This window comes from Heptranchias perlo, chromosome 1 (assembly GCF_035084215.1).
Source record: "Heptranchias perlo isolate sHepPer1 chromosome 1, sHepPer1.hap1, whole genome shotgun sequence".
Classification (NCBI taxonomy): Eukaryota; Metazoa; Chordata; class Chondrichthyes; order Hexanchiformes; family Hexanchidae; genus Heptranchias; species Heptranchias perlo.
In genome coordinates this window covers 197,155,475-197,180,284 of record NC_090325.1, presented here as the reverse complement: position 1 = coordinate 197,180,284, position 24,810 = coordinate 197,155,475, and the positions used below count along the sequence as shown (strand labels likewise).

Below are 24,810 nucleotides of genomic sequence, written 5' to 3'. Positions count from 1 at the left end.
TGGGACGGGCTCCACTTAAACTGGGCTGGGACCAGTGTCCTGGTGAATCGAATAACTAGGGCAGTAGATAGGACTTTAAACTAGTAAGAGGGGGGAGGGTTCATGTAAGGATAAATTTATCAGTCTAAAGAGAAAAGTCAAGGCTGTAGAGCAGAGTAGCGATTTGGGTAAAAACAAACAGAGTGTGTCAGGAAGGGGCAGAGAGTTTAACAAAGGTATTAGTGACTGAGGTCACATCAGGGACAAAAAGTAAAAGGTTAAAATTAAAGTTGCTATATCTGAATGCATGAAGCATTCGTAACAAGATAGATGAATTAATGGCACAAATAGAGATAAATGGGTTTGATCTAGTAGTCATTATTGAGACGTGGTTGCAGGGTGACCAAGGTTGGGAATTAAATATTCCAGGGTACTTGACTTTCAGAAAAAATAGGCAAAATGGAAGTGGGGGAGGGAGGTGGGGTGTAGCCCTGATAATAAAGGATGAGATAAAGACAGTAATGAGAAAGGATCTTAGCTCAGAAAATCAGGATGTAGAATCAGTCTGGGTGGAGCTAAGAAATAACAAGGGGCAGAAAACACTGGTGGGAGTAGTTTACAGGCCCCCTAACAGTAGTTATAGTGTTGGACAGAATATAAATCAGGAAATTAGACGAGCATGTAACAGGGTAATGCAATAATCATAGGGGACTCTAATCTCCATATAGACTGGGCAAATCAAATTGGCAAATTGGAGGACGAGTTCCTGGAATGTATTCAAGACAGTTTTCTAGAACAATGTGTCGAGGAACCAACTAGGGAACAGGCTATTTTAGATCTAGTATTGTGTAGTGAGACAGGATTACTTAGTAATCTTATAATAAAGGATCCTCTGGAGAAGAGTGATCATAATATGATAGAATTTCATATTGAGTTTGAGAGTGAGGTAATTAAGTCCGAAACTTGGGTCTTAAATTTAAACAAAGCCAATTCTATAAGTATGAGGGGCGAGTTGGCTAAGGTAGATTGGGAAATTAGATTAAAAGATATGATGGTAGATACGCAATGGCGAACATTTAAAAAAATAATTCTTAATGAATATACATTCCCTTAAGGAATAAAAACTCCACGGGAAAAGTGATCCAACCATGGCTAATGAGAAGTTGCTGAACATCTCCGCTCATTCATCAAGTGTCACCCTGACCTGCACCGCGGTCTCTTGCCATTTTAATTCCCCATTCCACTCCCACTCTGCCTTCTCTGTCCTCGGTCTCCTACACTGTTCCAATGAAGCTCAACGGAAGCTCGAGGAACAGCTTTTGTTTAGGCACTTTACAACCTTCTGGACTCAACATTGATTTCAATAACTTCAGATCATAACCAGCAAGTTTTTCGGACAGCAGGTGCTGCGAATTGTTCTGCTGTTGTCATTTACAGCTGCTCCAGACCCATCTTTTGTTTCTTTTCTTGTCCCATTCCCACCCTCCGTGCCTTGCACCATCATCCCTTTTGTCATTTAATCACTCCTGGCCTCCATCCTATCACAGACCTTCTCTTTTGTTCTTTCCTCCCCTCCTCTTCCTCCCCCCTCTGCCCCCCCCCCCCTTTCCCTGGCTCTGTACTTCCTTAAAAACTGTTAAATCTTCAACTTCAACCTCTCAAAGGGAACTGGATAAGTACTTGAAAGGAAAAAATGTGCAGGGCTACGGGGATAGGGCGGGGGAGTGGGACTAGCTGGATTGCTCTTGCATAGAGCCGGCATGGACTCGATGGGCCGAATGGCCTCCTTCCGTGCTGTAACCTTTCTATGATTCTCCGATTCTTTCTATGATTCCAGTTCTGACGATAGGTCATCGACCTGAAACGTTAACTCTGTTTCTTTCTCCACAGATGCTGCCTGACTTGCTGAGTATTTCCAGCATTTTCTGTGTTTATTTCAGATTTCCAGCATCTGCAATATTTTGCTTTTCATAAAGAAGTTAAGGATAGTATTAGATTAAAAGAAGAGGCTTACGATGTTGCCAAAAAGAGTAATAAGCCTGAGGATTGGGAGGGTTTTAGAAATCAGCAAAGGATGGCCAAAAAAATTGATAGAGGGAGAAATTTGAATATGAGAGTAAAGTAGCAAGAAATATAAAAACGGATTGTAAGAGCTTCTACAAGTATATAAAAAGGAAGAGATTAGCAAAAGTAAATGTGGGTCCCTTAGAGGCTGAGACAGGAGAGATTATAATGGGGAATAAGGAAATGGCAGAGACGTTAAACAAATATTTTGTATCTGTCTTCACAGTAGAAGACACAAAAAACATACCAGAAATAGTGGAGAACCAAAGGTCTAATGAGAGTGAGGAACTTAAAACAATTAATATTAGTAAAGAAAAAGTACTGGAGAAATTAATGGGACTAAAAGCCAACAAATTCCCTGGACCTGATGGCCCACATCCTAGGGTTTTAAAAGAGGCTGCAGAGATAGTGGATGCATTGGTTTTGATCTTTCAGAATTCCCTAGATTCTAGAATGGTCCCCGTGGATTGGAAGGTAGCAAATGTAACCCTGCTATTCAAGAAAGGATGGAGAGAGAAAACAGGGAACTACAGGCCAGTTAGCCTGACATCAGTAGTAGGGAAAATGCTGGAATCTATGATTAAGGACGTAGTAACGAGGCATTTAGAAAATCATAATATGATTAGGCAGAGTCAACATGGTTTTATGAAAGGGAAATCGTGTTTGACAAATCTATTAAGAGTAATTTGAGGATGTAACTAGCAGGGTAGATAAAGGGAAACCAGCGGATGTAGTATATTTGAATTTTCAAAAGGCATTCGATAAAGTGCCACATAAAAGGTTGTTATACAAAGTAAGGGCTCATGGGATTGGGGTAATATAGTGGCATGGATCGAGGATTGGTTAACAGACCGAACACAGAGAGTAGGAATCAATCGGTCATTTTCAGGTTGGCAGGCTGTAACTAGTGGGGTGCCACAAGGATCAGTGCTTGGGCCTCAGCTATTTACAATCTATATTAATGACTTAGATGAAGAGACTGAGTGTAATGTATCCAAGTTTGCTGACGATACAATGCTAGGTGGGAAAGTAAGCTGTGAGGAGGCTGCAAAGGGATATCGACAGATTAAGTGAGTGGGCGAGAAGGTGGCAGATGGAGTATAATGTGGGGAAATGTGAAATTATCTACTTTGGTGGGAAGAATAGAAAAGCAGAATATTTTTTAAAAGGTGAGAGACTAAGAAATGTTGGTATTCAGAGGGATTTGGGTGTCCTTGTATACGAATCACAGAAAGTTAACATGCAGGTACAGCTAGCAATTAGAAAGGCAAATGGTACATTGGCCTTTATTGCGAGGGGGTTGGAGTATAAGAGTAAGGAGGTCTTGCTGCAATTATAAAGAGCTCTGGTGAGACCACACCTGGAGTACTGTGTACAGTTTTGGTCTCCTTACCTAAGGAAGGATATACTTGCTTTAGAGGGGGTGCAACGAAGGTTCACTAGATTGATTCCTGGGATGAGAGGGTTGTCCTATGAAGAGAGATTGAGTAGAATGGGCCTATACTCTCAAGTTCAGAAGAATGAGAGATGATCTCATTGAAACGTATAACATTTTTAGAGGGCTTGACAGGGTAGATGCTGAGAGGCTGTTTCCCCTAGCTGAAGAGTTTAGAACTAGGGGTCATAGTCTCAGGATAAGGGATCGGACTTTTAGGACTGAGATTGAGGAAAAATTTCCTCACTCAGAGGGTTGTGAATCTTTGGAATTCTCTACCCCAGAGGGCTGTGGATGCTCAATCGTTGAGTATATTCAAGACTGAGATCGACAGATTTTTGGACACTAAAGGAATCAAGGGATATGGGGATCGGGCGGGAAAGTGGAGTTGAGATCAAAGATCAGCCATGATCTGATTGAATGGCAGAGCAGGCTCAAGGGGCCGTATGGCCTACTCCTGCTCCTATTTCTTATATTTCTTCTGTTCTTGTGTTCTAAGGATGGGTAAGGCCATGAAGGGATTAAAACACAAGGATGAGAAATTTAAATTGGAGCCAATATAGATCAACAAGGACAGGGATGATAGGTGAGTGAGACTGGGTGCAGGATAAAGGTACGGGCAGCAAAGGTTTGGATGAACTGAAGTTTATGGAGGCTGGAAGATGGGATTTCCTGTCCTATCTGGTAGTCCCATGGTACCAGTTGATTTCCCTAACTCCAAACCATAAGCACAGAACTCTCATCAATTGTCTAGCTCTTGGTACTAATTCATTGTTGTCATTTTGCGCAGTGAAAACTGATTTCAAACTGCGGATTCAAGACAGAGAGTTTTTTCTTCTTTTTGTGATTAATTAAGTTTGATCATTTAAAGAATTTTTAGTGTTTACACTTTTTCTTGCAGGGTGAAATCGTAAAGAAGTACATTCAGGCCAATCCCAAAACGTACGATGAAAGAATTGAGTTGATTCTGAGGATGTGTGTAGAGGCTGCATCTGAGTCAGTGAATCTTAACTGCAGGATTCTTGGAGCTGGTAAGTGTAAGAGTTTGGGTTTGTAGGGAGTTATCAGTCAATGGAAGGGCAGAAAGGGATGTACGTTCGGAACTTGTGACTTAATTATATTTGTGATCCACTCTTCAGGAATTTCCACAGGTGGCCGAGTAAACCCCAAGGAAGGGATCGTGCTTCATTCTACCAAACTTATTCAGGAATGGGTCTCCGTGGATCTCAGGACACCAATCTCCGATGCTCTTCATCTGCCCGTGTGGGTAGACAATGATGGCAATTGTGCTGCTTTGGCAGAAAAAAAGTTTGGCCATGGCAAAGGAGTGGAAAATTTTGTAACGGTGATCACTGGCACAGGTGAGCAATAATGTCAAGTTTTTACAATCCAAACCTGGGCAGCCAGCTTGATGTGCACTGGATACAGCAAAGGCTATGGGCCCCGACAACATCCCAGCTGTAGTGCTGAAGACTTGTGCTCCAGAACGAGCTGCGCCTCTAGCCAAGCTGTTCCAGTACAGCTACAACACTGGCATCCACCCGACAATGTGGAAAATTGCCCAGGTATGTCCTGTCCACAAAAAGCAGGACAAATCCAATCCAGCCAATTACCGCCCCATCAGTCTACTCTCAATCATCAGCAAAGTGATGGAAGGTGTCGTCGACAGTGCTATCAAGCGGCACTTACTCACCAATAACCTGCTCACCGATGCTCAGTTTGGGTTCCGCCAGGACCACTCGGCTCCAGACCTCATTACAGCCTTGGTCCAAACATGGACAAAAGAGCTGAATTCCAGAGGTGAGGTGAGAGTGACTGCCCTTGACATCAAGGCAGCATTTGACCGAGTGTGGCACCAAGGAGCCCTAGTAAAATTGAAGTCAATGGGAATCAGGGGGAAAACTCTCCAGTGGCTGGAGTCATACCTAGCACAAAGGAAGATGGTAGTGGTTGTTGGAAGCCAAGCATCTCAGCCCCAGGTCATTGCTGCAGGAGTTCCTCAGGGCAGTGTCCTAGGCCCAACCATCTTCAGCTGCTTCATCAATGACCTTCCCTCCATCATAAGGTCAGAAATGGGGATGTTCGCTGATGACTGCACAGTGTTCAGTTCCATTCGCAACCCCTCAGATAATGAAGCAGTCCGAGCCCGCATGCAGCAAGACCTGGACAACATCCAGGCTTGGGCTGATAAGTGGCAAGTAACATTCGCGCCAGATAAGTGCCAGGCAATGACCATCTCCAACAAGAGAGAGTCTAACCACCTCCCCTTGACATTCAACGGCATTACCATCGCCGAATCCCCCACCATCAACATCCTGGGGGTCACCATTGACCAGAAACTTAACTGGACCAGCCATATAAATACTGTGCCTACAAGAGCAGGTCAGAGGCTGGGTATTCTGCGGCGAGTGACTCACCTCCTGACTCCCCAAAGCCTTTCCACCATCTACAAGGCACAAGTCAGGAGTGTGATGGAATACTCTCCACTTGCCTGGATGAGTGCAGCTCCAACAACACTCAAGAAGCTCGACACCATCCAAGATAAAGCAGCCTGCTTGATTGGCACCCCATCCACCACCCTAAACATTCACTCCCTTCACCACCGGCGCACTGTGGCTGCAGTGTGCACCATCCACAGGATGCACTGCAGCAACTCACCAAGGCTTCTTCGACAGCACCTCCCAAACCCGCGACCTCTACCACCTAGAAGAACAAGGGCAGCAGGCGCATGGGAACAACACCACCTGCACGTTCCCCTCCAAGTCACACACCATCCCGACTTGGAAATATATCGCCGTTCCTTCATCGTCGCTGGGTCAAAATCCTGGAACTCCCTTCCTAACAGCACTGTGGGAGAACCGTCACCACACGGACTGCAGCGGTTCAAGAAGGCGGCTCACCACCACCTTCTCAAGGGCAATTAGGGATGGGCAATAAATGCCGGCCTTGCCAGCGACGCCCACATCCCGTGAACGAATAAAAAAAAAAAAAAAAAAGATTGGTTTTCAAATGTGTATCACTGCAGAATGATGAGAAACGCGTGGGAAACTTCAGCTTTCCGATCTGTTGCCTTCCTGCCCTCGGATCAGGTTGTGGGAGAATTTTCCCACTAGGGAAAAGAATGTCAGAAAGTGACTTGTGGCCAAGCTCCTGTAACACAACTCCTAACGGCTGGTTCAAGGGCAGTGCTAGCAGAGGCCTAGTAGCTGCTAACTTGCCTTCCCACCTTCTTGAGTGCTGTTGAGTGTGGCCTGTGGGGAGGGGAGAGGGTCCTTGTGATGGCATCCACATCTTTTTTTTTAAAAATGTGGCGAAGTGTCCCCAATCTAAGAAATACATTGGCTCTCATTGGTTCTCCTCCACATACAGAAAGAAAGACTTGCATTTATATAGCACCTTTCATGACCTCAGAACATCCCAAAGCTCTTTATAGCCAATGAAGTATTTTTGAAGTGTAGGAAATGTAGGAAATACAGCAGCCAATTTGCGCACAGCAAGATCCCACAAACAGCAATGTGATAATGACCAGATAATCTGTTTTTAGTGATGTTGGTTGAGGATAAATATTGGCCCAGGACACGAGGAAGAACTCCCCTGCTCCTCTTCAAAATATTGCCATGGGATCTTTTACATCCATCTGAGAGGGCAGACGGGGCCTCAGTTTAACATCTCATCCAAAAGATGAATAACATCTGTATTGATCTTGATTTCTGGAGGACTCGGTATTGTTCTTCTGTTTCCCCTACCATCATTATAATTGGTCATAACTTTTGTTCCTCCTGTAATTAAGAAGGGAATTTAGCACTAGGCCATATTTTTGTCTTTTTCTACAGTTTTCTTTGTTTTAAAGTGGGTAAAAAAACTATAGACTTTTGCCAAATCCTGAGTTTTCCTGTTGGCACAGTCATGACCAGTTTTGCCCATTGATCATTGCCCAGTTTTGCCCATTGATCATTGCCCAGTTTTGCCCATTGATCATTGCCCAGTTTTGCCCATTGATCATTGCCCAGTTTTGCCCATTGCCCAGTTTTGCCAATACCCTCCACTTGACTGTGATTTGGCATTATGCAGATATTGTCAGATATCTCCAAGGAGGTCTAATCAGAATAGGCTTACTTGCCTTTGGTTCAGGCAGCTGAATGCCCAAAGTTGCAAAGCACCTAAAGTGATCTATCCACTGATGCCAAAAAACTAACCACTTGGGTCTGAAATTCCTCTTTTTTAAAAAAAACAGAAGAAATGCCTTAGTTTCTGCATAATTAATGATCCACTAATGAAATCAAAGGAATATATGCCTTTGAAGTATGCGGTCTCTGCGAATGCGATTCCATTAGCAGGTTATTAATTATGGAGAAAAGCACACATTCTCCCACTTGTTCCTTGTCTTGCTGTTTAATCTTTGGTATAATTTCAGTAGGAGGCAGGTAGTTGATTGATTCTACATTGTACCTCAAATGGAACACTGATCTCTTGAGATCAGTTTCCACTTTTCACAAGTACTTACCACAGGATGCAAGAATTACAGTCCTTACATCGGCTGGAGTAGGATGCTGCATAGCAACTGATGACCAGGCAGTGAGCTTTCCTAATAATCTTGTTCCACTTCTTGAGGTAAACCTTGAACAGCATTTATGCCTCGTCCGGTCATGACACAAAGTGACGAGTAGAATCTACGCAGTGTTGGAGATAATCACAGGATTCTGCCCCTTAGCCATTGGTACCATGCCATCCTCCAGCTTGTTCGGCATTTAATTGGCAAAAAATCCAGGGGGGTAATGAGGAGAGTTGTTTTTAAGCAGCGAGTTGTTGTGATCTGGGTCAAAATCCTGGAACTCCCTTCCTAACAGCACTGTGGGAGAACCGTCACCACACGGACTGCAGCGGTTCAAGAAGGCGGCTCACCACCACCTTCTCGAGGGCAATTAGGGATGGGCAATAAATGCCGGCCTTGCCAGCGACGCCCACATCCCGTGAACGAATAAAAAAAATTTTTAAAAATCTGGAATTCACTGCCTCAAAGGGCAGTGGAAGTGAGTTCAATAATAACTTTCAAAAGGAAATTAGATACATACTTGAAAAGGAGAAATTTGCAGGGCTTTGGGGAAAGAGCAGGGGGAGTGGGACTAATTGGACAGCTCTTTCAAAGAGCCGGCACAGGCACGATTCTGTGCTGTAAGATTCTATGATACGACCCTTTGATCTCAATTCACATCCACCACTTATTCTCCCATCAGTCACAATCCTATTGCTGCTTCACAGCAGAAAAAAAATCTTCAAAAGCACCATTTTCTTGGTCAGTCCTTACTGTAATTAAATTAGTAGATTAATTGCTTTCACAAGTACGAGAATCTTTCTGTTTTCACGCCCATACTCAGCCTCGGAAATCCTATTTTTGGTTTCTTTCTATTTGGGTCCTTTGGTGGAGAAGCGCATTCAAAGGTGTCATTGCTGTGATCCAAATCCCAACTACTAGTCCACTGAACATTAGCACCATCAGCTGAAGTTAAGCATTGCAGGTCCTGCCATTCTTTCCTTTAGCGAGCTGGCACCCAGAATTGGTGCTTGCATTGCCTTCCAGCTCATAACTTCTTGAAACGTTAGCAAGTGATCATGGAAAAATGGTGATGTCACCATGCTACACGAGGAATACCTCAAAGTGCAGTTTCCGGTTAAAGAATAATAAGCAGGAATGCTACAGGCGAGAAGGAGAATTAAGTTGGGATTGTGGCCGAAAGAAAGGACCTCTTGATGTGTTCCTGAATTCAGAAGGTTGAGGAGAAGACATCAAGTCCTTTGTGATTCACCCGACCATATTCAAAAGAGCAAAGTGCAGTTGATCTTGTTCTTGGGGTACTGATGTTCTTGGAGTGCAGATTGTAGTATTCAGTCTTTCCTTAAAGGAGCCTTGACTCTTAACTTCAAAAGGGAGATGTCAGCTGACTTGGAGTGATTTTGTCTTTGCCTGATTCCTATACCGGAGTGCAATTGAATCAACTCTGGATTTGAATAGATTCCAGGAGTTCCAGTTACCGCCATGGATGCTTCAGCACCAACCAACACAAGTGGCAAGTAACATTCGCGCCAGACAAGTGCCAGGCAATGACCATCTCCAACAAGAGAGAGTCTAACCACCTCCCCTTGACGTTCAACGGCATTACCATCGCCGAATCCCCCACCATCAACATCCTGGGGGTCACCATTGACCAGAAACTTAACTGGACCAGCCACATAAATACTGTGGCTACAAGAGCAGGTCAGAGGCTGGGTATTCTGTGGCGAGTGACTCACCTCCGGACTCCCCAAAGCCTTTCCACCATCTACAAGGCACAATTCAGGAGTGTGATGGAATACTCTCCACTTGCCTGGATGAGTGCAGCTCCAACAACACTCAAGAAGCTCGACACCATCCAGGACAAAGCAGCCCACTTGATTGGCACCCCATCCACCACCCTAAACATTCACTCCCTTCACCACCGGAGCACCATGGCTGCAGTGTGCACCATCCACAGGATGCACTGCAGCAACTCGCCAAGGCTTCTTCGACAGCACCTCCCAAACCCGCGACCTCTACCACCTAGAAGGACAAGGGCAGCTGGCACATGGGAACAACATCACCTGCACATTCCCCTCCAAGTCACACACCATCCCGACTTGGAAATATATCGCCGTTCCTTCATCGTCGCTGGGTCAAAATCCTGGAACTCCCTTCCTAACAGCACTGTGGGAGAACCTTCACCACACGGACTGCAGCGGTTCAAGAAGGCGGCTCACCACCACCTTCTCAAGGGCAATTAGGGATGGGCAATAAATGCCGGCCTCGCCAGCGACGCCCACATCCCATGAACAAATTTTAAAAAAAATCTTGAGGCTCCCCAGGAGTAACATTAAATGAAGCCTTCCCTTCTCTTGGGACACAAAAAATCTAACATCCCTACATCACTGTATTAACTGATTTAATCTGTTCCTTGATTCTGGCCTCACTTCCAATTTAGCATTAGTTATGCTGACTGGTTAATCAGTACCTGGAATACTGGAGACTCACTCGGCACAACTATCACATCAGGTGTCTGCCACGGAGGGTTGAGTTGGATCTGATCCTTCATCAGCAGAAATATCACCTTGGAGCCACCTCATCGAACCTCGTGAGATCCTCTCTCAGACACCCCTCTTGCCTCTTTCCCCCCCCCCCCCCCCTCCCCACTCCACACCCTTCCCCAGATAGTCACTGGTTGGTCATTAGACTGCGAGCAAGTATGATCATGGCCCTTGCTAGACAGACAACAGGTATGAGGAGCTCCTCATGAGTGGCCTGGGTAGCACCACAACTCAACTTAAAATGTGTGAGTACCTTGAGACCATCGCAGTAGACACTAAACCCTAGATACCTGACCAGCCGCGTACCCTGCCTTCAGTAGCTCCCACTGACCAATATGCAATTCTAGATTCTGCAAGGCAACCAAATCGAGTGATCCGGATGTAATCATTTATGGTGTTACTGTCTTGACATGATTACCCTAAACCAATAAATACTTTGTTGCTTCTGTGTTCTCAGCTGGACTCCAATTAAAGTTCTGGTGTCTGTTATCTCTGGTGTAACACTTTGGTATAATTTAATTGTTTGTGGAGGTTGAGTGAGTAAGAATGTTAGGATCATAAGCTCCTCAAGGGCACAGTCTGTTTAAGACTTGTACATCCTGTAGAACAGTTGGCCACCTCCACTCTGCTGTGGGGGCTCAAAGAACAAGTGAGACCGTGCCTACAATGGGCATCTGGCATTTTATTGACATCATTTGGAGAAGTGTGCATCGTAAACCTGTTGCTAACTTCTGTCACTACATGTTTTAAAGAAAATGTTACGTATGAAATGTACTATCAAATGTAGAATTAAGTTTATTTTTGAGAAGTAGAAATTCACATGGAAATGGATGTTTATTAACAAAGAGAGAATTTTGTTCCACTAGGAATTGGAGGGGGAATCATCCACAACAATGAGCTGATTCACGGCAGCATGTTCTGTGCTGCTGAACTCGGTCACATCATGGTGTCACTGGATGGGCCCGAATGCATGTGCGGGAGCAAGGGCTGTATAGAAGCTTATGCTTCAGGAATAGCATTGCAGAGAGAAGCAAAAAGATTGCACGATGGTGAGTGACGCACAACTTGGGAAAAGATAAATAATTTTAATTTAACAGAGTGATGGATGTCACTGTTTCAAATGGGGGCCTAACTACTGGATTAATAAACTGTCTTAAATGCACAATCGTGATAAGTGTAGAACGTAGAGCAGGAGTGTGGGCCATGCAGGTGTGTGTGTACCATGGAACCTCTGGGGCCAAATACAGTGTTTAAATCTATGTTCCCATTAATTTGCATGCATCTTATTTAGGATTTACCCACACTCTAGAACTGGGAACAGCCCTTTCCAATATTGGCCAAGGACACCAGGGAGAACTCCCCTGCTCTTCTTCGAATAGTGGCTATGGGATCTTTTACATCCACCTGGGAGGGCAGGCGGGGCCTTGGTTTAACATCTCATCCGAAAGACGGCACCTCCGACAGTGCAGGACTCCCTCAGTACTGCGCTGGGAGTGTCGGTCTGGATTATGTGCTCAAGTCTGTGGAGTGGGTCTTGAACACATGACCTTCTGACTCGGAGGTGAGAGTCCTGCGCGCTGAGCCACAGCTGACACTAGGACTGTCCAAATTCGACTCCAGTTTGTTGCACAAAGATTTGTTTGAAAATTTAGAAGCGGGAAAGGAGTGTGATCTGTGGGGACCCCCTGCATTGTGGTGTGTAACAAGAGTTACTGGTCTTAACTGCTGTGCTGGCTTTATCCCCACGGGCAACACAGAGTCGACCATCGGGACTCTCACGTCACCTTAGCGTTTCTGTAGAGTGGCATTTGCAGAGGGCTTTGTGCAGGTAGACGACTTTTTAGTAAATTATGAAAGCATTTACCCCCATCTGTGGAGTATATTATGTACACAATTCTCAACTCATTGGTCCGAAAGGACTTTCTTATTAATAAGTCACTTTATTTCTAATCCTATTTATTTTCTGTAGCATTTCGTAAATATTTCTGTTTTCCTCTTTCAGAAGATTTGCTCATGGTCGAAGGAATGTCTATCAAAAATGAAGAAACAGTCAGTGCAATTCACCTGATCCAGGCTGCCAAACTAGGGAGTGCTGAGGCACAAAATGTCCTCAGAACAGGTAATAATCACTGCAGGAAGATTTACATTGTGAAAGATATAAAGTGAAGATATACATTGTGGGGAAGGTGGGCGCTGTGGGACGGGTGCGCGCTGTGGGACGGGTGCGCGCTAGTACGGTGCGGGCTGCGGGAAGGGTGCGGGCTGCGGGAAGGGTGCGCGCTAGTACGGTGCGGGCTGCGGGAAGGGTGCGGGCTGCGGGACGGGTACGGGAAGGGTGCGCGCTGCGGGAAGGTGTACACTCTAGTGTCATAGAATCATAGAAAGCTTACAGCACGGAAGGAGGCCATTCGGCCCATCGAATCCATGCCGGCTCTATGCAAGAGCAATCTAGCTAGTCCCACTCCCCCGTCCTATCCCTGTAGCCCTGCAATTTTTTTTCCTTTCAAGTACTTATCCGGTTCCCTTTTGAAGGCCATGATTGAATCTGCCTCCACCACCCCCTCGGGCAGTGCATTCCAGATCCTAACCACTGTGTAAAAAAGTTTTTCCTCATGTCACCTTTGGTTCTTTTGCCAATCACCTTAAATCTATGTCCTCTGGTTCTTGACCCTTACGCAAATGGGAACAGTTTCTTTCTATCTACTCTGTCTAGACCCTTCATGATTTTGAATACCTCGATCAAATCTCCTCTCAACCGCCTCTGTTCCAAGGAGAACAACCCCAGCTTCTCCAGTCTATCCATGTAACTAAAGTCCCTCATCCCTGGGACCATTCTAGTAAATCTCTTCTGCACCCTCTCTAAGGCTGTCACATCTTTCCTAAAGTGCGGTGCCCAGAACTGGACACAATACTCCAGTTGTGGCCAAACCGGTGTTTTATAAAGTTTCACCGTGGCTTCCATACTTTTGTATCCTATGCCTCTATTTGTAAAGCCCAGGATCCCATATGCTTTTTTAACTGCTTTCTCAACCTGCCCTGCCACCTTCAATGACATATACCCCCAGATCTCTCTGTTCCTGTACCCCTTTTAGAGTTATGCCTCTGGTTTATATTGCCTCTCCTCGTTCTTCCTACCGAAATGCATCACTTCACATTTTTCTGCGTTAAATTTCATCCGCCACGTGTCCGCCCATTCCACCAGCCTGTCTATATCCTCTTGAAGTCTATCACTATCCTCCTCACTGTTCACTACCCTTCCAAGTTTTGTGTCATGTGAAAATTTTGAAATTGTGCCCTGTACACCCAAGTCCAAGTCATTAATATATATCAAGAAAAGCAGTGGTCCCAGCACCGACCCCTGGGGAACACCACTGTACACCTCCCTCCAGTCCGAAAAACAACCGGTCACCACTACTCTCTGCTTCCTGTCACTTAGCCAATTCTGTATCCATGTTGCTACTGCCCCGTTTATTCCATGGGCTTCAATCTTGATGATAAGCCTACCGTGTGGCACTTTATCAAACGCCTTTTGAAAGTCCATATACACCACATCAACTGCATTGCCCTCATCGACCCTCTCTGTTACCTCATCAAAAAACTCGGGTTAGTTAAACACGATTTGCCTTTAACAAATCCGTGCTGGCTTTCCCTAATCAATCCACACTTGTCCAAGTGACTGTTAATTCTGTCCCTGATTATCGTTTCTAAAAGTTTCCCCACCACCGAGGTTAAACTGACTGGCCTGTAGTTGCTGGGTTTATCCTTAATCCCTTTTTTGAACAAAGGAGTAACATTTGCAATTCTCCAGTCCTCTGGCACCACCCCCGTATCTATGGATGTTTGGAAGATTATGGCCAGTACCGCCGCAATTTCCACCCTTACTTCCCTCTGCAACAAAGGATGCATCCCATCCGGCCCGGGTGACTTATCCACTTTAAGTACAGCTCGACTTTCAAGTAATTTTTCTTTATCAATTTTTAGCCCATACGGTATCTTAACTATATCTTCTGTTACTGAGACTTTGGCAGCATCTTCTTCCTTGGTAAAGACAGATGCAAAGTACTCATTTAGTACCTCGGCCACCCCCTCTGCCTCCATGAGTAGACCTCCTTTATGGTCCCCAATCAGCCCCACCCCTCCTCTTACTGCCCGTTTACTGTTTCTATGCCTGTAGAAGACTTTTGGATTCCCTTTTATGTTGGCCGCCATTCTATTCTCATAATCTCTCTGTGGGTGGATCTCGGGGGTCAGGGGTGGATCTCGGGGGTCAGGGGTGGATCTCGGGGGTCAGGGGGGGATCTCGGGGGTCAACGGAAGTCCCGCCTCTTGAGAAATGCGCCCCCTCACGGAGAGCAGATCCAGGCAATATCTCTACACTGTCTTTCCGTTTACTGCCGTAGCATTTTCTTCAGGACATTGTGGGAGAGCATTGAACATGGAACCAGATGGCCTGAATTTGAATCTTGGGATCTCATTAACAAGATTATCTGTCGCCCACTGAAGAGATCGCCAGTTCCTGTCTGCATTTTTCAGTAGTGGAGTGCGATCTCTGGGCCTCTCGGTCCATCAGGGTTACACTGGGGGTTTTTCTCCACATGAACTGCCCAATCTAATCCCACTCTTCCTGCTTCCTCTCCTTAAAACAATAAAAAATTTTCAGTGCCTTTACATAGAAAAATGTCCCCCAGTGCTTCACAGAGACGTAAAATGGATGCCAATCCATAGAAGGAAAGGTGAGCAAAAGTTTGGTCAAAGAGGTGGGTTTTAAGGAAAATCTTAAAGGAGGAAAGGGAGGGAATTCTAGAGCTTAGGGCCGAGACAGCTGAAGGCTCGGCCGCCAATGGTCCCAAATCTGTTTGACATCTGATCACACGACGTCTGCAAATGTTGCATTTACCGTGTAAAGTTCAGGTCCCCTGTTCTCAAGTAGTTTTGCTCCTGGTTTCACACCAGCAGCTGTTGTGGGAGAAGTTCCATAGCGGGGGGAGGGGGGAAACCGAGGGAGGGGGGAGGGGGGAAGCCGGGGGGAGGGGGGGGAACCGGGAGGAAACCGAGGGGAGGGGGGGGAACCAGGGGGAAACCGAGGGGAGGGGAGGGGAGGGAACCAGGGGGAAACCGAGGGGAGGGGAGGGGAGGGAACCAGGGGGAAACCATGGGGAGGGGGGGAACCGGGGGGAAACCATGGGGAGGGGGGGAACCGGGGGGAAACCGAGGGGAGGGGGGAACCGGGGGGAAACCGAGGGGAGGGGGGGAGCGGTGGAAACTGAGGGGAGGGGGGGAGCGGTGGAAACTGAGGGGAGGGGGAGGGGGGAAACCGAGGGAGTGAGGGGGAGGGGAAACCGAGGGAGTGGAAACCAAGGTGGGGGAGAGGGGAAACCGAGGGGAGAGGGGAAACTGAGGAACCTCCTCCTTTTCAGAGACCCCCTCATTTGAGAGACCCCCCCTTCTCCCCGATTCCCAGAGTCGGAGCGAGTGGTGGGAGGGGGCATGGATCGAGAGGGGGAGAGGGGATGGAGTAAAGTGGGGGGGGCTGTGGCAGGAGATTTAAATCACTGATCTCCCGAGCTGCTGGAGGCCGGGCTCAGGATTGGAACCTCCGATTCCGGGAAACTGCCAGTCATTCTGGGAGGATCGGGAACCCTACTGGCCACCAATGGTGAGGTGAGGTGAGGGGAGGAGGTGGGATGCCAGAGTCAGAGGAATGGAGAGAGTTTGGGGGGTTGTAGGGCTGGAGGAGGTTACAGAGATAGGGAGGGGCGAGGGCCATGGAGGGATTAAAACACAAGAATGAGAATTTTAAAATCGGGGCGTTGCTGGACCGGGAGCCGATGTAGGTCAGCGAGCACAGGGGGTGATGGGTGAACGGGACTCGGTGCGAGTTAGGATACAGACAGCAGAGTTTTGGATGAGCTGAAGTTTACGGAGGGTGGGAGGCCGGCCAGGACAGCATTGGAATAGTGGAGTCTGGAGGTAAAAGCACGGATGAGGGTTTCAGCAGCAGATGAGCTGAGGGGGGGGCGGTGGAGACGGGCGATGTTATGGAGGTGGGAGTAGGCGGTCTTGGTGATGGAGCAGATATGGGGTCAGGGGCTCAGATCAGGGTCCTATAGTACAGCGAGGTTACAAACAATCTGGTTTAACCTGAGACAGTGTTGGGTAGTTGGTGGGAATCGAGACAAGAGAGTATGAGGGGATTATTGTGGTCAGAATGATCTTGGAGAGCACATCAGGGGAGAGAAACCAGAAACAAGCACTGGTTCAGCGCCAGATCAGGTTGGTTGGTGAGAGAGGAGAATGGGACAGATGGGGATTGCTGCTTGTAAGAGGGCAGATACAGGCTTCTCAATGGCAACTTTGTAGAATGTCAGGAGACGGGAGAGGATTGGCTGTGGCCTTATTCAGAGCGGACTGGAGCCTGGGACCATGGTGGGAGAGTAGGAAGGCAGCTGAGTAGTGATGGATTGGGATTGGCAAAGTAACGGAGAAGGGAGAGATTGAAAGGTGGCGTGATTGGGTGAGAGCAAGGAGAGGGGAAGAGACAGGAGAGAAGGGGTGAGGGAAAAGTCCAGGGTGCTGGGAGTGATGGCCTGGATCCTGGAGCAGCAGCTTCAGTATTTTCATCTCTTTTTTTCAAGCAACTATCTAATTTCCTTTGAAAATAATTTATGGACTCTGTTTCAAAATTGTTTGTGGCAGAAAATTCCACATTCTAACTATCCCTCAATGAATAGAAATGCTTTCTAACCTCCCCTTTAATTCTGTCTTAAACTTGTGCCTTCTCATTATTGTCTTGACGCCCATTAAAGACAATCTATCAGTGTTTCGAAGTGTACACCATGGCACGGTGACAGTGCAGGAACTATGGGAGGGACAAAGGAAATTCATACATTAAAAGTCGCACAGTGACATCACAATATACCTCGCCTTCTCTATCACTTACAATTTATTTAAAACTCACCGGTTACACTTTATGTTCTGTTGAACTTTCCAATCTGTGAATAAACTGCCCTGATAGCCTCTGTGTTTTACTATTTGTTTCATATTTTCATTATATGCCAATCAAACCCAATGTTGTTGTTCTTCACAGCTGGATCTGCTCTTGGAGTTGGAATAGTGAATATCCTGCATACAATGAACCCGTCTCTCGTTGTGCTTTCTGGAGTTCTGGCCGGTCATTATGAAAATATGGTCAAGGAGGTGATTGCCCAGCGGGCCCTGACCTCTACCCAGAAGGTGGAGATCGTTGTCTCTGACCTTTCCGATCCCGCACTCCTTGGAGCGGCCAGTATGGTTTTAGATTACGCCACACGCCGAACTTATTAAAACCAGTGGGGAGTCTATCCCCAGAGCGAATCATGGCTCTTAGTTTACAGTTTGGAAATCAGCTTTATGCTCATTTCTCAATCATTCTAATTTATTCAGTCTTCCACATTTATCGGTACTGCTCTGAAACTGACTTAGTGCGGGGTAAAGGTCCTGCCCCTTTAAGGGCATGTTCGTTTATCACATCTGCTCCATCACCAACACTACACAGTCACTACATTGTTTCCAAATCTCTTTCTCCCACCGAATGCCTCACATTTGTGCTGTTCACGGAGGATCAGAGAGACAATATTCCTGTGAAGTTCTGTGACCATTTATATATTACCTGTGGCTTTAGCTAATTCATACCAATTCCATGTGATTATTTTAAGTTCATGACCAAACTCACAGGTTCAAATGATTAATAGAAACTGAAATCAGTAATCTGCAGTGCCCGGTAACATCCTTTGTTTGCAGAATCTGATTCCCATAGAATCATAGAAAGATTACAGCACGAAAGGAGGCCATTCGGCCCATCGAGTCCGTGCCGGCTCTTAGCAAGACCAATCCAGCTAGTCCCACTCCCCCGCCCTATCCCCGTAGCCTTGCACATTTTTTTGTATTCCCATAAAGGCAGAGATTTAAAGCCACGCTTGGAGCTGCAGCTTTGATCTTCATCCACTTCAAGTGGGAGATGCAGACACTAAAACCTTCAAAGAGGAATTCAAATTTTCAATCTAAATCAGACTCCCACATAAGCCTAATTAGTACAGCCTCCAATTAGGCACATTTACAAATTCATGTTCTCACTGTCAACCCCCCATACCAAGACTGGCCATTCATCAAATCTACCCTTGTATACTAGGGAGATGACATTGCCTTCCACTGTGACAGTGAAAATTATCCCACTTCTGAATCTTGCCTCTGTTACCAGCCCACATCCTTCGTGTCTGAGCAACTCTTCGAGGGGAAAGAAACTCAGAATTTCTCCCCATTCCCCACTTCAATTTACCAAGAAGGCCATTTGTGAACCTGACTGTAAGGCAGGGAACCCATGGAAAGCTGGCTATAGAGTGGTACATAGTGCAGGTTATTGCACACAGAATGTGGTCCTCACACATTTGATAAATGTTCCTGTTTGGATTTATCTGCAACAGACATGCAGGAAATCTAGTAGTTTAGGTAAGATGTAGTTTAGACAAGGGGGAAAGAAAGAAACGTACAATTACAGTTGCCAAAAAAAGATTGCATATGGAATCTTACAGCTGCAATAAAAGCTGATCTTGAGTTTACTGAATGGTGAGCAATTCTCTGCAGTACAGCTCCTGAGAGGGACTCGAGAAATGGCCAGCACAGCAATTGCGAGTGAAGTGTTCCCATATAAATTCTGTACTCTCTGTTTGTCACTCAGTATTCTGTTTATACCACATGTAGCGTAGAATATGTTAAAATAAAGTTCTAGGTGACTTGTTACTGTATCAGCCTGAGTATAGTTGGAGAAATATGGACAGTGCATCTATGTCCATGCAAAATGGTTTTCACTCCTTTCTAATGAAATTCATTAGATATCTTGAAAGGACTCGAGCAAGTATTAAAGTTACTAGACTGCAGAATTTTAATAACTTGTCATGGAACTAGTTTAACTATTTATTTCTGCGAGTCACTGGTCCTTAACATTTATTCATGTTTTTCTAACATTTAACAGTATCTTTGTACAACCTTATTACTATCATAATCCGTGATTCAGTGTTGGCTCCAACCGCCAATCTTGAAATCTGTATTTTTGTAATCACGGAGCTATAAATTTAAACTAAATCTGTGACAAATTATTAAACCAGGGTACGTTCAATACAATACAACCCCTTCCTTTCAGTGCCAGTACTGCCCTACTATAAAAAGATAAAAATGAGTGAATTAGTGGTGATGGAGAGGGGTGAAATCAGTGTGTTTATCATCACATGGCTCTCATGCAGCTTGGAACAGCTGTTTAGAGAGGGAAGGATTGGTGTGGGATTTTTGGATGTAGGGGTTAAGGACAGTGGGTGTACTGGTTATAAGATAGTAAGAATAAGGTTGTGGTGTATTAGTTTCAGGGAGTGAAGGACAGGTGTATTGATTATAGGGAGTTAAGGACAGGGGTCTGGGTGTATTGATTATAGGGAGTTAAGGACAGGGGTCTGGGTGTATTGATTATAGGGAGTTAAGGACAGGGGTCTGGCTGTATTGATTATAGGGAGTTAAGGACAGGGGTCTGGCTGTATTGATTAGAGGGAGTTAAGGACAGGGGTCTGGCTGTATTGATTAGAGGGAGTTAAGGACAGGGGTCTGGGTGTATTGATTAGAGGGAGTTAAGGACAGGGGTCTGGGTGTATTGATTATAGGGAGTTAAGGACAGGGGTCTGGCTGTATTGATTAGAGGGAGTTAAGGACAGGGGTCTGGGTGTATTGATTATAGGGAGTTAAGGACAGGGGTCTGGGTGTATTGATTAGAGGGAGTTAAGGACAGGGGTCTGGGTGTATTGATTATAGGGAGTTAAGGACAGGGGTCTGGCTGTATTGATTATAGGGAGTTAAGGACAGGGGTCTGGCTGTATTGATTAGAGGGAGTTAAGGACAGGGGTCTGGGTGTATTGATTATAGGGAGTTAAGGACAGGGGTCTGGCTGTATTGATTAGAGGGAGTTAAGGACAGGGGTCTGGCTGTATTGATTAGAGGGAGTTAAGGACAGGGGTCTGGCTGTATTGATTATAGGGAGTTAAGGACAGGGGTCTGGCTGTATTGATTATAGGGAGTTAAGGACAGGGGTCTGGCTGTATTGATTAGAGGGAGTTAAGGACGGGGGTCTGGGTGTATTGATTAGAGGGAGTTAAGGACAGGTTTGGTGATTGGTTATGAGGAAATAAGAACATGGGTGTGGTGTAGAAAAAGAAAGAAACCTTTTTTTTATTGGCAGAATTAGTGTTTCCGGGTTTTATCAGCAGTAATGTTTAGTCACACTTTTCTTGTCTGTTTATATTTTCTTTTTTTGTCTGTATTGAGTTTCTCTCTTTTGTTTTTCACTTCCAGTAAATTCAGGAAAGAAGGTACTAATTGTAATTAATTTATTTTCTAATAATTATCTAGGATTAGCAAAATCACAGCGCGAGCCTATGATTTGAAGTATGCGTTCTGTTAGCAAATGAAAAGCTATGGTGATCTCGAAATGTAAATAAGGAGAGATTTGTGTGTTTCCCACGACCATCACTAACAAACTCTGTATACATTTCTTGTCATCTTAATCCAGTTTAGCCAAGAAAATTTGACACACCTTTTTGAAATTTTAATTTTGGTATTAAAGATCCATTTGCTGAAATCCTTGTTTCGTTTGTGAATCGATGTTATTATCGTGACCTTTGAACTGCTGATGAATTAAAAATTGTGTTCACAAAGTGTGACACAGAAGCAAACTCTTAACATCACAGTGAAACTAAATGTCAGGGCTGTCTTTTGGATCTAGCGAGGCGGGAGTGTGTTTATACAGCTTGGCTCTGGGGATCAGTCTGGATTGAGAGAGTTTTGCATTTGGCTGATGTGCCCCTTGAGAGTTCAAAATGTAACTGTCCAGAGAAGAGAGAATCTCGGCTGTCTAAACATTTCTGAGAAGATCAGGTAGCTTTATAACATAGAATTCTCAATGTCACTAAACTAAACACAAACAATCTGAAATAAAATTCACGCACTTGAATTCTGGTTTCTCTCTCTCTCTCTTTTCCCCCATTCTCTCTCCTATTTTAAGTCTAATTTTACTTTACTTTTCTTTTCTGTTCTATTCTAACCCAGTTTACATTTTAAAAATAACTAGCTTTAAAGTACTTTACTGACATGTTCCAGTCTTCCTCCATAGTGGCTTTTCCAAAATCTATTTTGGAGTTGATAATAACGTCCAAAACATTGGACTTTCATTGGCTGCAAACTGGCTCCAATAGTCACTTGTTTCTGCCAGTTGAAAGCCTGAAGTTGAAGGATTGATGTGTTTGTTGATATAAATGTATCTGCACCATGAGGGCTCTCCGGAACAGGGACTCGGAAATCCCACTTTTTTGTTGTTGATTTTAAAGTTTGTGTAAACTAGAATCTATCTTTTATTCTTTGGTTTAAACATGTAAACAGAGGCCCCAGAGGAAGTTTATCTTTTTTTTTCTTCGTTCATGGGATGTGGGCGTCGCTGGCGAGGCCAGCATTTATTGCCCATCCCTAATTGCCCCTTGAGAAGGTGGTGGTGAGCCGCCTTGTTGAACCGCTGCAGTCCGTGTGGTGAAGGTTCTCCCACAGTGCTGTTAGGAAGGGAGTTCCAGGATTTTGACCCAGCGACGATGAAGGAACGGCGATATATTTCCAAGTTGGGATGGTGTGTGACTTGGAGGGGAACGTGCAGGTGGTGTTGTTCCTATGTGCCGGCTGCCCTTGTCTTTCTAGGTGGTAGAGGTCGCGGGTTTGGGAGGTGCATTCGAAGAAGCCTTGGCGAGTTGCTGCAGTGCATCCTGTGGATGGTGCACACTGCAGCCACTGTGTGCCGGTGGTGAAGGGAGTGAATGTTTAGGGTGGTGGATGGGGTGCCAATCAAGCGAGCTGCTTTGTCCTGGATGGTGTCGAGCTTCTTGAGTGTTGTTGGAGCTGCACTCATCCAGGCAAGTGGAGAGTATTCCATCACACTCCTGACTTGTGCCTTGTAGATGGTGGAAAGGCTTTGGGGAGTCAGGAGGTGAGTCACTCGCCGCAGAATACCCAGCCTCTGACCTGCTCTCGTAGCCACAGTATTTATATGGCTGGTTCAGTTAAGTTTCTGGTCAATGGTGACCCCCAGGATGTTGATGGTGGGGGATTCGGCGATGGTAATGCCGGTGAATGTCAAGGGGAGGTGGTTAGACTCTTGTTGGAGATGGTCATTGCCTGGCACTTGTCTGGGCGAATGTTACTTGCCACTTATGAGCCCAAGCCTGGATGTTGTCCAGGTCTTGCTGCATGCGGGCTCGGACTGCTTCATTATTTGAGGGGTTGTGAAGGGAACTGAACACTGTTCAATCATCAGCGAACATCCCCATTTCTGACCTTGTGATGGAGGGAAGGTCATTGATGAAGCAGCTGAAGATGGTTGGGCCTAGGACACTGCCCTGAGGAATTCCTGCGGCAATGCCCTGGGGCTGAGATGATTGGCCTCCAACAACCACTACCATCTTCCTTTGTGCTAGGTATGACTCCAGCCACTGGAGAGTTTTCCCCCCGATTCCCATTGACTTCAATTTTACTCGGGCTCCTTGGTGCCACACTCGGTCAAATGCTGCCTTGATGTTAAGGGCAGTCACTCTCACCTCACCTTTGGAATTCAGCTCTTTTGTCCATGTTTGGACCAAGGCTGTAATGAGGTCTGGAGCCGAGTGGTCCTGGCAGAACCCAAACTGAGCATTGGTGAGCAGGTTATTGGTGAGTAAGTGCCGCTTGATAGCACTGTCGACGACACCTTCTATCACTTTGCTGATGATTGAGAGTAGACTGATGGGGCGGTAATTGGCCGGATTGGATTTGTCCTGCTTTTTGTGGACAGGACATACCTGGGCAATTTTCCACATTGTCGGGTAGATGCCAGTGTTGTAGCTGCACTGGAACAGCTTGGAACACTCGCAGTCTCAGGGTATGTTCTGACTTATTCAGGTCTTCCACGAGCGTTATGCCTTTTAACCGTCTGTTTTCATCACGTTCCCCCCATTTTCAAGGTGTAGCTGCTAATTTATTCAAATTAAAAACTGAAGATGATGGAAATCTGAAATTAAAGCAAAATGCTGGAAATAAAGGTTCAGGTTTACAAAATCTGTAAACATTTTGGGTGTAACCCCTGTCAGAACTGAAATGAAAAGGTAACAAGTATTTCTGTTCAGATTGAACAGAGAGAGAAAAGGAGAAGGAAGAAATAACAGTTGGAATTAATGGGTCAAATGACCGACAAACTGTTTAATCGAAAACTAGCGCGACAGCAGAGAGACTTCGACAGGACAAAACAATGTGCATTTATGAACATTTCTTCTTGTGTTTTGCTGATTGATGTTGACCTTTAGAAAGGCCAGCCCTTGTTCATTTGCTGTGTAGTCCAGTCTCTCTGGTATTACCATTAGCAAAACAAAAGGATGAAGATTAGTTGATGTGCACCTAATTGTATCTTTTTTAATTGTAAACAATTTTACAACACCAAGTTATAGTCCAGCAATTTTATTTTAAATTCACAAGCTTTCGGAGGCTTCCTCCTTCCTCAGGTAAACATTTACCTGAGGAAGGAGGAAGCCTCCGAAAGCTTGTGAATTTAAAATAAAATTGCTGGACTATAACTTGGTGTTGTAAAATTGTTTACAATTGTCAACCCCAGTCCATCACCGGCATCTCCACATCATATCTTTTTTAAATTATAGAAAGTGTCAGACCAATGCCTGCAGACTCCGTTCTTGGCCCAGAATTTACTGTCAAAATGATGATGAGACTAATGGCCCTCAGCCGTTATTCATGCATAAATCGTACAGCAACTTCAGGCGAGGGGCCGACACGCAGTTAAACGCGGAAATCCAGAAGCTGCTGTCTGAGTTGCGTCACTTCCCCATTAGCTTCAAGCAAACGGCATCTCGTTGAACGTAAGAAATAGGAGCAGGAGTCGGCCATTCGGCCCCTCGAGCCTGCTCCGCCATTCAATCAGATCATGGCTGATCTTCAACCTCAACTCCACTTTCCCGCCCAATCCCCATATCCTTTCATTCTCTTAGAGTCCAAAATTCTATTGATCTCAGTCTTGAATATATTCAACGACTCAGCATCCACATCCCTCTGAGGTAAAGAATTCCAAAGATTCACAACCCTCTGAAGAAATTCCTCCTCATCTCAGTCCTAAATGTCTGACCCCTTATCCTGAGACTATG

At 45.4% G+C, this 24,810-nt stretch overlaps 1 protein-coding gene across 1 annotated transcript in view; it reads left to right on the top strand.

The window, feature by feature from the left end:
• gne (glucosamine (UDP-N-acetyl)-2-epimerase/N-acetylmannosamine kinase) overlaps positions 1–21,227 on the top strand; it is a 44,124-nt gene extending 22,897 nt beyond the window's left edge. Inside the window, exons 8-12 of the mRNA XM_067994882.1 lie at positions 4,380–4,509; positions 4,618–4,839; positions 11,440–11,622; positions 12,576–12,692; positions 17,661–21,227. Of these exons, the coding sequence (XP_067850983.1) occupies positions 4,380–4,509; positions 4,618–4,839; positions 11,440–11,622; positions 12,576–12,692; positions 17,661–17,896 (888 nt within the window). The 3' untranslated portion in view covers positions 17,897–21,227. The remainder of the gene's footprint in view (positions 1–4,379; positions 4,510–4,617; positions 4,840–11,439; positions 11,623–12,575; positions 12,693–17,660) is intronic.
• Positions 21,228–24,810: the final 3,583 nt, after the last annotated feature.